The following is a 13,256-nucleotide window of genomic DNA, read 5'->3' as shown; positions in this document are numbered from 1 at the left end:
GTGAGGCAGGTAGATTGCTTGAATCAATCAATTCACACTTGGTGCATTTGGTAAGAATTGGCTGGCCAGGGAGTTGGGTGTGTCTGAAGAACAAAGCGAGGCTTTTCTATTCAAGATCAGCATTTCTAATTAATAGTTGTGCGGACTGCTAATATTTTTCTTAATTTTTCATGCAACATCACATTTAATTTTTATAGCAACTCCATGAAGTGGGTACCATAATCATCTTCATGTTATTAGTGGGAAAACTGAAGCTCAGATTTTTTTTTCATGGCTCTATAGCAGGGATTGGCAAACTTTTTCTATAATATAAGACCAGAAAGTAAATATTTTAGGCTTTTTGGGCCCATCCTTTGAACAGTATGATGACATGGGGTTGGAGTCTTTTTCTGTGGAGTCATGTCTGTGATGGGAAAGAAGGGGTGAGGGAAAGGGGAGAGTGATGTAGAAGTGTGGCGGAAGGGTGGTGGTGGTGATTTTGCCCCAGCTTCCCTGAGGATTGTGCCCTGGAGGCAGTGGGGAGGGGTGCGGGCGAAAGAAACCTCAGAAAGCTCTTGAAGCGGGCGCAGTGGTAGTGACTGCTCATGAATCTTCGTTTCCGCTGATATTTCATTCAAATTTTCCCTTATGTTACTGCTATTTGTCGCTTTGTCTCCCTTTCTCCATTATAAGGGAAGGCCTGTGGTGTACTGATCTGTCTTATGCATCTCTGCCCACCCCACAGTGTGCAGTGTCTTGCACACCGTAGGTGCTCAAACACAGTTATTGAACACAGGCTGCATTGACTTAATCACCTTCGGCATCCATGCTGTGCAGTGCAATCATCTTCTCCCAAAGAAGTCAGGATTTTTTGGTCTAAAATATTCACAGTTAACAAAGATACTTGGGAAATCCTAAAAATATGATAAATTTCAGGAGTAAGCAGTTGGACAAGTTGTGGACTTCTGTTGAGGATCTTCTGCAAGATCCACTATGCAACTTTTGTTGCCTGTTTTTCTTTATTCACTCCTTTTTATTAAACTTAGTTTCCTCCAACCCCACTGGAAGCAAGAAAAGCAAACAAACAAACAAAACCTTAGGTTGCTTATCTCCGTTGTTGCATAGTAGGTGTTCAATGGATACATACTGAGCTAGTTCATTTCTGATACTAATTTAATTACTTCTCCTAAACATTCTTTCTTCTTACAGACCTCTCTGTCCTCTACCTCGCAAATCCCACAAAACATCTCACCTCCACATATAGGCTGATTACTCGGGAATGGTACAGGAGGCCCTTGGTGATTCTAATTGATGAAAGACTAAAAAATTCCCTTATAGGAGAATAGAAATCAATGTCAATCTGAGATTGAGTAATACATCAAATTAGTATCAGAAATGAACTAGCTTCAGCAGACTCTTTACATACTCTTGCAGGTATAGGTGCTGAGGCTGAAGCTGTAAGCTCAGAGATTTTGACATACTCTTTCCCTCCTTTCCTTCTTTCCTTCATCAATTACTGAACATTGGTTATGTGTCAGGCATTGGGTTAAGTTCACAAAAAAATACGGTGTCTGGTTTAAAATACATTTATTCCAGTCTAGTGGCGAGATGGAAGGAAGTAGTGGCCATATGACATGAGGTGTGGGCAGCTAGTAAGAACCTCTCCTGGCCTAGGGGGTAAGACCTCCTCAAGGGGTTTGCTGCCAATCTCCTGAATGTGATCAAGAGTAATTAAGGTAACTGTGCAGCTCTGGATGAATTAGCAGGTTCTGCACTTGACTTTCTCCATTTGTACAGGTTGAAGATGTCTGCCCAGAGGTTAATTTCTAACAGAACTTCCCAGCAATCAGCATCTAATTCTGATTACACCTGGGAATATGAATATTATGAGATTGGACCAGTTTCCTTTGAAGGACTAAAGGCTCATAAATGTAAGTTTTATACAATTCCTCATTGTAAGCATAAATTGTATTTCTCTTAACCTGTGAAATCCCCAAGGATTATTTCTCCTGAACATTCTGTCTTGTTACAGAACTCTCTGTCCTCTACCTCCCAAATCCCACAAAACATCTCGCCTCCATACATAGGCTGATTGCTTGGAAATGGTACAGGAGGGCCTTGGTGATTCTAATCGATGAAAGACTAAGAAATTCCTGTAGTAGGAGAACATGAATCAATGTCAAGCTGAGATTGAGAATTTTAAAAAAGCATTTGCTATTTTAGCTCCTCCAAACTGTGAATGTTTGAACTATCAAAAATATGTATAAAAATAGGATCTGGAACTGTTATTTGAAGAACCTTCTTTTGTAACACAGCAGCATCTTTTCATCCTAGTTGGTTTTCTAGAGCTGTGGAGAGCAGTGTATCCATGTGTGTTCATAATGACGGGACAGAATAGCCTGCGATCATTTCTAACCCTGTGTTCTAGGCATGAATTGTGTTTCATGCTATTGGAGTAATTAAGGGTCCAGCACAGAGCAAGGAAATGTAATTCTGTGAGACGTTGCTATTCAACTCCAGTCATAACTGAATGCTGACTGGCCAGCAAGAGACATCCTTGCTTCACTAAGTAGAGTTAACAGTTAACATGGTAGGCACGAACTGCTACCCAGTCTCAGGTCCTGTCTTGGACCCTGTAAATATCCCTGAAATGTTCATTTTTGTCAGAGTGAATTATCCACAGCACTGTAAAATTTTTACGTTCTTAACTGGTCCAGGTTAGTGGGACACATTAGGAAATATAAGAGGACTTGGAGACACAAATGTAGCAAAGAAAGTGTTTTCATTCCTTTAATTATTTCCTGGTTGCTTCTATCCTGACCTGTTTTGGCATTCATGATCTCTTGCACCAGCTTGGTGCTCTTTTGCAAGAAGGGCTTTCTATTTTTGTTCCTTTAGCAAAAATCATTAACTAAACCACATGTCCTTTACCCCTTAAGTGAGTAGTAATAATTAAATACTTTCACTCATTCCTTTATTGACATCTACTCAGTATTTCTTTGTGGAAAAAAAGCACATGGCATTCATTAAGGTATGCTGTCATTGATTATCTGATAGAAGGCTGTTGGGTGTGAAATCACCCTCCTTAATTTACTTAAATTCTTTAATATGTTGTTTTTCTAGGATAACTTTTATGTAAAGACAATTGCTTGTTCTGAATTATAGTGGAAATCAAAATGACTGGGAAAATTGCCACATATTTTCTTGAAATGTGGGCTTTTACAGCTTGGTGACATCAACTTTATTTTTGTGTCAGCTTGCTCCTGTCTCTTTTCCTTAGTTTAAGAGGCACAGAAGACAGGCCTACTGCTATAATTTTGGTTGGTACATTTCCGGAGACAATTGAATAAAATCTTTTTTGAGGATATTTCATTCTAGAAATAATTATAGCTGGAAAACTTCCTGAGAAACATAGACAGAGGTGTGACTCATTCTTTCCTTACTTACACTACCTACTATACCATTAATAACAACTGCTTTTGTTAATTTTAATATTCACATCAAGATAAAACAAAAATACCTGAATACTTACTGTTCTGATATAAGAGAGCTGATAAGTAGAAGCCCTTAGCTTCAGAAACCTGACAATATGTGAGACACATTGATAACAAAAAACAAACAAACACAAAACCCCAGATATACAGGAAAGTGAAAAGATCATGTCAACTGTTGAAATGTGTGCTTTGGTACAGTCTCTTTCATTTAAAAATGCTGTGATTCTGACCTTCAAGTATGACTCCTTGTTTTGCTGGGCAAAATACAAAGCCAATTAGATGCAGATTCAAAAGAACAGAAGCAGGACATTTCAAGGGGAAGCACTCATTGAGGACAGGAATGACCATAACAGTTATCTTTATTTGCCCTACCTGTAATGGATCATACTTGGCAACAATAGCTCCATCTTTAGACTAAGTTCCTCTGCTGAAATTAAGATTCCTACCTTCAAAGCATGTTTCATCTGAGAAACACCCTCAGATGGTCATTGATAATTCTTGTACCATTGGTTTTGAATCCCATATTAAACCTTACCATATATCAGAAGTGGACATGTATCTTATACAAATTTGGCACCAACAGAGTGGAAATTTATTTATTCATTCATTCAATATCTATTTATTGAGCACCTGTTATGTGCGGTACTATTTTAAGCACTGGAGAGACAACAGTGAACTGAAAAGACAAAAATATTTCCTCCTATAGAGCTTGCATTCTAGTGGGAGAGACAGACAATAAATAGTTAAATATATAATGTCAGATGGCAATATGAAAGGATAAATAGAGTGAGGGGAAAGGAATGTGGAATGTGGAGTGTGGAGGTGACAGTATAGATAGAGTGGCCATGGAAAGCCTTACTGAGAAGGAGAGATTTGATAAAAGACCTGAAGGAAGTGAGAGATTGAGCTATAATATATCTCGGGGAAAAACATTCCAGCAAAGAATCCTTGGCGGGAGTGAACTGGATCATGCAAGGAACAAGGAGGCCAGCATGATACCAAGGGAGTGATAAGAGGCAGAACAGCAGGAAATGAAGTCAGAGAGGCTATGGGGACATGGACATGGTCGGGGGGCTTAGAGGTCATGCTAAGGACTTTGCTTGGCCTTTTACTGTGAGCAGTTACTTGAGGGTCTGGAGCAGAGGAGTGCCATCTGGCTTAGGTTTCAACACATCACTTTGCAACTGGGGAGTGAAAGGTAAGAAATTAGAAGCAGAGACCATTCACGAGGCCTTTGCCATAGTCCAGGCAGCTAATGATGGTGGCTTGGAGCCAGGTAGGGAGAGTGAAGTGGTGAGAAATGCATACATTCTGGATATTTTTAAAAGATGGATCTGGCAAGATTTGCCAATGGATTGGCGGTGTGTGTAAGAGAAAGAGGAGTCAAGAATGATTTGAAGATCTGTGACCTGAGTAACTAGCAGGATGGAATTGCCTTTAACAAATTGGGAAGAGTATGGGAGAAGGAGGTTTCAGAGAGGAACGCCAGGAGCTCCATTTTGGACTTGTTACATTGAGACACCTATCATATCCAGGAGGACAAGGGAGGAGAGGGTAGGGGGAAGCTGTCGACTTGAGAGTCATCAGCATGTAAATAGTATGCGTTCAAAGCCAAGAGGCTGGATAAGTGAGTGTAGATAGAAAACTGAAGAGTCCAAAGCTGAGCCCTGGGCACGCTTGTGTTTTGAAGTTGGAGGGTTGCATAGCAGTATAGGTGCCTGAGAGGAATGTACAGAAAGTAGGAAGAAAACTAGGCAATTTTGGTTTTCTGGATGCCAACTGGAAAAAGGGTTGCAAAGACAGACTGTGTCAAATGCTGCTATTAGGTCAAGTTAATTGAAGACTGAGATTTGACCATTGGATTTATAATGTAGAAGTTACTGGCAATGATTTGAAAAGCAGTTTTAGTGGGGTGCTGGGGGTAAAAGGTTGATGGAATTGGTTCAAGAAAAAATGAGAGGAGAGGAACTGGGGACAGCATGTACAGACGCATCTCTCAAGTGTCTTGCTATAAAGGGAAGGAGAGGAATGGGTCATCTATGAAGGGCGTGGCTGGGTGAGACAAGGTGTTCTTAAAGCAGCAGAAGCAAAAGCTGATGAGTCAATGAGTGGACAATCACATTTTAGCAGGACCACTCTGACCGCTGTGTTGAGAAAAAACTGAAGGAATATCCTCTTAATATGAAGCATCAGTGGTGGCCAAATCCATGCTTTTTTATGTGCCGCCTTGCGGATATCAGACCTATGCATGGATGAGTCAGCAAGAAGCCAGGTCATTAGGATGAGAAACAGAGCTAGAGCTTGCAAACACTTGGAGTAAGACAGTAGAGACAAGTGTGAGAACATCACTGTTGGCTCTTTGCCAGGAATTCGTATCACAGAATTGACCCTACTGCCTTAGGAACCAAAAGTGGTGTGAGAACAGTGTCAGGAACCCTCTCTTTCAAGTGAAATATGAACCCTTGTTTTTCATATAACCACGAAATGGGAAGTTCACCATTTATTCTCAAGAGGTGGAGAGGAGGGTGAGTTGGATGGAGTAGTTAACCTAGTCCTACCCTAGAATGGGAAGGAAAAAAATCATGTCAGCTTTCAGCTCTCTTGTTCCATTCCATTCACTAAAGGTTAGGTTAAGGGGGGTTACTTTATTATGACACATTCCATTTGCAATTCCCCTGGGCAATTGTTCTACCCATTTACAATAGTAGTCTCCAAGTATCTCAGTGTCTAGACAGGACAGACCGTGGTAGCTTGGCTGTGGTGGAAACTCCTTTGGAAGGCTTCTTTTGACTTTCTTTTTTTTTTTTTTTTTTTGAGACGGAGTCTCACTCTGTTGCCCGGGCTGGAGTGCAGCGGCGGGATCTCAGCTCACTGCAAGTTCCGCCTCCCGGGTTTACGCCATTCTCCTGCTTCAGCCTCCCAAGTAGCTGGGACTACAGCCGCCCGCCACCTCGCCCGGCTAGCTTTTTGTATTTTTTAGTAGAGACGGGGTTTCACCGTGTTAGCCAGGATGGTCTCGAACTCCTGACCTCGTGATCCGCCCGTCTCGGCCTCCCAAAGTGCTGGGATTACAGGCTTGAGCCACCGCGCCCGGCCTCTTTTGACTTTCTTAACCATCTAGCCACATTGGAGCTTTGCTCTGTATAAAACTTTATTCTGACTTCTTCCCAGAAAAGGACGCTTTTGGGAAGACAAGGGGCTCCACTTTTCCCATCTTACTGTAGTGCCTATGCCCATGAAGCTTAACATGTGAATAAAACTTCAGGAGAATTTGGATATTTCTGGGATAAGATGGGGATCTCTGACGTTTCTTGTAAGAGGCTCAGGGTGAGAAAGTCCCCTGGGGATGGGTCATAGGGCAGAAGATGAGGTTGGGGGAAATTAGTGGAAATAACTTGAGGAAGCTAAATTTTGTTCAAAGTGGAATGTGAATAAGCAGAGCTACTTAAAGCATATTGCCATGGAAAACATAGATGCCGCATTATTAAAGAAATGTTTGAAAATGCTGTTGGATCATGAGGATTCTCAGCTTCTACCCACAGCCTGCCTCTCCCCAACATTGTCGCCGCCTGACTTCTCTGAAGGCTGTAGCCCTCCCATGCTTCACATTATTGCTGCTTTTTGATTAGCTCCCTGGGGCACTTAGAAGGGCAGAGGGAAGGGGGACTGGGCTGGGTTGAGGGTACACTTTCCTCCGCCTCCAGGAGTCAGTCCACCATTTGCAGTGTGAAAGCTGTCCTTAGGGGAACACCTTCCTAGTACACAGATTTGAAAAATGTCAATCAACATGATTCAATTCTAAACCAAAGATTTAAATATAGCATTGGTGTATAATTTTAGAATTTGCTTTTGTTATGCAGGCAGTTGATAAAGTACAGTGCAGGGAACTGTTATTTAACTGTACAATGTGTCTTCATAGTCCACGCCTAGATAGTTGAGATTTTATTTTTTCATGTTAGTTGTACCTCAGTACATATGGTGTTTGGTATTCGTCCTTGCCTTTTTTTATGCCTCATTTCTACTATATTAAAAGGCAAAGTATACAATTTCTATTTCTTTGGCATTTAAGGTTAGACACGTTAGTTTTTCAGAGTGCCAAATACACATTGTTAACCTCTAGGCAATAGTATGTGGAGGATGAAAGTATGAATTATGCAGAGTAAATTGTTAATCTGATTTCTTCACTTTGGAAAAAGTGCTACACATACATAATTTAATTAGAATAAAGCTTTGCATTTAAACACATTTGATATTTAAACTCCAATCACTTATTTTTAGAAAATTGCTAAGCATCCTTAATGTATTTCCACATAGATAAGCTTCATAGTATAGGCCAAAAAATGTAGAATGATTCAACTCTGTTGTGTCCTAGATTTGAGGCCCTACTGTGCATATACCACGTTCTGTAGACAATCCAATCTAACCCTGAACCTAGAGATAAAGAATTGTGATTGTTATCCAAGATAGGACCAAGGAGAGCCCTGTTTAGGGAAGTACAGACAAAAGTGTTATTGGGTTCAAAGGAGGGAGAGAGCACATCAATTATGGAAATTAGTTGAGGCTTAGTAGATACTGTAGCGGATGGACTTGAAAGGATGGATACACTTTCATTAGCTCCAGGTTGGGAAAAGTTGTTCCAGGCAGGTAGTGGTCAGAGCCCTGGTAAGGTGTGGCTGTAAGGAAGCTGTGGCTAAGGTTACGGTAAATACAGGGACACAGTGTCCCCTAGTATGATTGGAAACACACGGTTTTTAAAGTGAGGTAAATTGGGAGAAAATGACAATTCTAATGACAGTAGCCAGCACCTGTGGTGTACCGTTTTCTCAGCTGTCAGACATTGTATAAGGTGCTTTACATATGGAATCTCTTTTAATCTGGAAAAGTGGGTCAGTCCTGTTTTTGTTGGAGAGCTTTTCACGAAAGAGCAATATCATGAGGGCTGTGATTAAAGCAGACTTGTACAGAAATAAAGCACAGGGAAAGGCAGAAGGCAGAGAGAGCACTCAAGAGGCTGTCTGTATGTTCTCTGCAAGAAGTAATGACAGCCTGAATTATTCCATGGTGAACATAAGTGAGAATGCAAAGTTGCTACCTAATTGAGCTGCTAACCAATAGAGTTGCTGAACTAAAATTTGGCCCAAGAAGGCCTCCATATTTGCATACTTGCATTCTTAGGTATGATCTGTGACCTAGCTTACTAGGTAAGGCCTCCATATTTGCATACTTGTATTCTTAGGTATGAGCTGTGACCTAGCTTACTAGGTAAGCAAACTGAAAACCTAGTGAATGCTTCCGTAACAATAGCTGAGTCTCAGCTAATCATGCAGCTACACTTCAGGCACTCACAGGCAGACAGCTGTTCAAATGGTGTTCAAATCCAGCTGTTTCCGTACCTTGTTTCTTTTTTCTGTACATCATTTTCCTTTTACTGGCCCTAAATCTTAACCAACCATGAGGCAGACCAGAGTCTCTCTGAATCTGTTCTGATTCTGGGAGCTTCCTGGTTCAAGAATTTTGTTTCCCTTGCACAGTTAATATCTGTTAAATTGAATTTGTCTACAGGTTTTCTTTTAACAGTAGGAATCCAAATGCACTTAAAACTTGAGTTGGTAGTGTGCTAAACATTTTATTTTCTAACTCAAAACACATTAGTGGAATCTTGAGGCCCTAGATGACCTATGCTCTGGCCTAAGTTCCTTCCTTGAGATATGGAAACCATGAGTCAATGAGGCCTAAATCCCTTCATGCTATCTGAGACAGAAACCTGGAGGCAGAGCAGACTCTTCCTTCCCCGTCATCCTTTCCATCTTATCAATCTCCAGCCAACTGCGGATCAGACTGTTGATTTCCTTTCATGTTTCATGTACCAAAGCTTCTCCAAGAAGCTCTGATTCTTGAATGTTCAAGTTTTAAACTACTGTGAAATACTAATCGCAGTATTAACTGTCTTGCAGATTCCATTGTGATTGGATTTTGGGTTGGTCTTGCAGTCTTCGTGATTTTTATGTTTTTTGTGCTGACCTTGCTGACCAAGACAGGAGCCCCACACCAAGAGTAAGTTTGGGCTGTTCCTAAATGTCTCTTAAGCCTCACAGGAGACGGAGGAAATGGAAACTACTACACAGGGGTGGAGGTGCTTCCAGTGGATGAAGAGAAGGGGGTGGTTATGGATTTGCTGTCTGAACCCAGATGCCTGTGGATTGGATCCAACTATTCTCCTGCTTTTTGTTTCTTGCGTCTTGGGCTTATTTTCAAGTGGACTTTTATGAAATTGGGTTTCTTGGTCCTTTCCTATAGTCTTAATGATGATGCGGGGCTGATTTTTACATTGAAATGTTTATTAATTACAATGTATTTTATCCATATTCCCAAAAGGATTTAGATGATTCACCATATTAAAAACAATGGAAAAGATAATGGCAAAATAGGATGAAAACCAGTTTTAAAAATTATTTCAAGAAGCAGAGTAATAGTTGTTCCTGGATACTCAACTCAATTAACTATTGACAATGATTAATACATTTAACAGAGTTTTCTTGAAACCAGGATACAAAGGCCAACACTGTGGTTTACATAATTCTCATAACATGGTAGGACTTATGATGATGCTACACTTTGGATTGAAGTATTACATGAGTGCTTAAAGAACACTGAGAAACATCAAAAAGCATTTGTTCACTAATGGCTTGTAAAAAATTCAGAAATATCTTAAAGGATTTATATATTTTATACCAAATTTTTAATAAAAGGGAAAACAGATAATATTCAATACCTTATTAGTCAGCACCAGCAGGCAACAGTAATTAAAAGAGTTTTTGGCTGGTATGGTGGCTCCAGCCTGTAATCCCAGCACTTTGGGAGACCAAGGCAGGCAGATCAGTTGAGTCCAGGAGTTCAAGACCAGCCTGGCTATGGTGAAACCCTGTCTCTATTAAAAATACAAAAAATTAGCAGGGTGTGGTGGAGGGTACCTGTAATCCTAGCTACCTGGGAGGCTGAGGCACAAGAATCACTTGAAGCCGGGAGGCGGAGGTTGCAGCGAGCCAAGGTCGCACCACCGCACTACTGCCTGGGCGACAGAGCGAGACTCAGTCTCAAAAAAAAAAAAGTTTTTGATAAAGGGGCTGTTCAGAAGTTATGGACAGGGAAGAGGGCAACTACACAGGCTCATGCAGGACAGCAAGGCTGGCAACACTGAGGAGCAGCCATCTTAGATCCCAGGAAGCAAGGGGCGGGGCCACAACTAGAACCCGCGAGTCTGCTGAGAGTAGCTGTGACTTTGGGCTGAGGGACACAGCTAGTCCAGTGTGACCTCTTAGGGAAGGAGCCTCAAAGTGAAGACCAATACCTCAGTCTTCTCCCTCCTTCCCATTTCTCACCATTGCTCCCCACTGGCTGAACACAGCCAGCAGCCAGAGGCTGCATCAAAGGCCATTTTCCCATGCACAGAGCATGACAGGGGAGGGTTGGAGAGACCCGGGAGAGTGAATAGAATAATTTTCACAGGAATCCTGGCATTTTTATATTCAGTATCTTATTTTTGCTTCACAGCCTGGGAGCAGCTCTCTTTCATGGTTGTGTCTCATCATAGCCTCCAGCATCTGTTGTTCACTCTTCAGCCTGCACTTCAACTATGACAAACGCCTGTGCAAAGGGAACAGTTCTTGTCATCACTCAGCTATTTGTAGATATCAGGGGCTAGAAAGAAAAATGTAAGCACAGCCAGGTGCGGTGGCTCATGCCTGCAATCCCAACACTTTGGGAGGTGGAATTGAGAGGATTGCTTGAGCTCAGGAGTTTGAGACCAGCCTGGGCAACATGGCAAAACCCTGTCTCTACAGAAAATACAAATATCAGCCAGGCATGGTGGTGCACACCTGTAGTCCCAGCTACTCGGGAGGCTATGGTGGGAGGATCACTTGAACCCAGGAAGTTAAGGCTGCAGTGAGCTGTGATTGTGCTGCTGCACTACAGCCTGGATGACAGAGTAAGACCCTGTCTCAAAAAAAAAAAAAAAAAAAAAAGTAAACACAAACATTTTAAATGAAAGGAAAACATCATTTTTATTGACGCATTTGGAGACATATGGCTGAGAATCTATTTAACAGCCACTAAAAAGACACGAGCTTTCCTTTTTCTCTCTTCATGTCATTGTAAATATTCGCACATGCTTCACTTCTATTATATTGGCCCGGGGAATTTGAAAATATGGTATGGGTTACAAGAGGGGTAAGAAAAGCCTAGAATAAACTCAGATTAAGGCACAACTCATAGAGTGGTCAGGGATTAATAATACCCTGTTATCTTCCTTTTCCTCAGAAGAACCAATGGATTTTTGTGGGTTATTGAGATAGATGTGTGTGATGTAGAAGGCAGGAGATTTTAGGACTAGGAACACTAGCACAAAATAGAATGTGACTTTCTGTGATGGTTAATTTTATGTGTTAACAATTCTAGATGTTTCTGTGAAGGTATTTCTTAGTTGAGGGTACCATTTATCAGTACTCTTTGGGTTAAGCAGATTACCCTCCATGCTGTGAGTGGGCCTTATCCAGTCAGCTGAAGGCCTTAGGAGAACAAAGACTGACCTCCTCAAGCCAAAAGGGATCTACCAGGACACTGCCTTTGGACTGTCCCCACCCTGCCAGCCCACTCTGTGGATTTTGGACTTGCTGGCCCCCCAAGTTTCATGAGGCAATTCCTTAAAATAAAACTCTGTCTTTATACACACACACACACACACACACACAGTGTTGGTTCTGTTTTCTCTGGAGATCCCTGACTAATCATCACTTCTGTGTGGTGTCATGGCCACCCTGGGTAGTTGAGACTTGCCTTTTAGCCTTCCAGTTGGCAGCTCACTTTTGCCACTAGACAGTCTCTCTTTGATGGTTGTTCTGAACAATGCTCAATCACAGAACAGAGGTCATTGTAACCCTGAATGCTTCTAACAAGGTAAAGGAAAAATAACCTTTTTCAACATTTAAGAAAATAATGGATCTTCCCTCAGGACCACATTTTGAATGCTTCTGTACACAGTCTGACACAGCATAAGATATGGCATTTGGTTGCACTTTTTAATAATAGAAAAGTAAAAGAATCAGACATGTGGAAAAACATTGAAATAAATCTGTTATAAAGGCTTTTAGGTCTTAACAAACTTGTTATTTGTTTGTCAGGAATTTTCTTCTTAAGTGGACATTTTTTTTTCCATATAGCCAATATTAATAGAAAACAACTAATTTTAAGTTTGCCTGTGATAATTAGGGTGTAGGGGGAAGGACAATACAACATTGAAAATAATAAGAGCCATTTTTTTGATGCCAGGGTCAACTAATTACTTTATATCTCACCAAGTCCTCACAAGAAGACGAAGTAAATTCCATGTGTTACCACATTACAGATAAGAAACATGAGGCTGAGACACTTGTCTAAGGCTTCACAGGTTAAAGAAAAAATGTGGAGTCAAACCTCAAACTAAAGTCTCTTCAGTGCTGAAGTTCCTGTCATTAACCACTACACTATCTCAGATTGGCAATTTTTAATCTCTTTCTTCTATTAAACCAAAGATGTTAGCAAGCAACCAGATTTGTTATTTTTTCTGTAAGTGACTGGGGTACAGGTGGTATTTGGTTACATAAGGAAGTTCCTTAGTGGTGATTTGTGAAATATTGGTGCACCCATCACCCAAGCAGTATATGCTATACCATATCGGTAGTCTTTTATCCCTCACCCCCTCTCACTCTTCCCCCCAAGTCCCCACAGTCCATTGTTTCATTCTTA

General features: G+C 41.2%; 1 protein-coding gene across 4 annotated transcripts in view; it reads left to right on the top strand.

The window, feature by feature from the left end:
• MRAP2 (melanocortin 2 receptor accessory protein 2) overlaps window positions 1-13,256 on the top strand; it is a 50,324-nt gene that overhangs the window by 17,443 nt on the left and 19,625 nt on the right. For 3 of the 4 annotated variants that reach the window (XM_023205163.2, XM_023205161.3, XM_023205162.3), the window contains 2 exons: window positions 1,777-1,910; window positions 9,428-9,527. In XM_023205163.2, the coding sequence (XP_023060931.1) occupies window positions 1,784-1,910; window positions 9,428-9,527 (227 nt within the window). In that variant the 5' untranslated portion in view covers window positions 1,777-1,783. The remainder of the gene's footprint in view (window positions 1-1,776; window positions 1,911-9,427; window positions 9,528-13,256) is intronic. The other variant, XM_023205164.3, reaches the window with a different exon arrangement.

The sequence above is a fragment of the Piliocolobus tephrosceles genome, chromosome 5 (assembly GCF_002776525.5).
Source record: "Piliocolobus tephrosceles isolate RC106 chromosome 5, ASM277652v3, whole genome shotgun sequence".
Classification (NCBI taxonomy): Eukaryota; Metazoa; Chordata; class Mammalia; order Primates; family Cercopithecidae; genus Piliocolobus; species Piliocolobus tephrosceles.
Note: the sequence above shows the minus strand (reverse complement) of the source record. Positions and strands in the feature narration are given on the sequence as shown.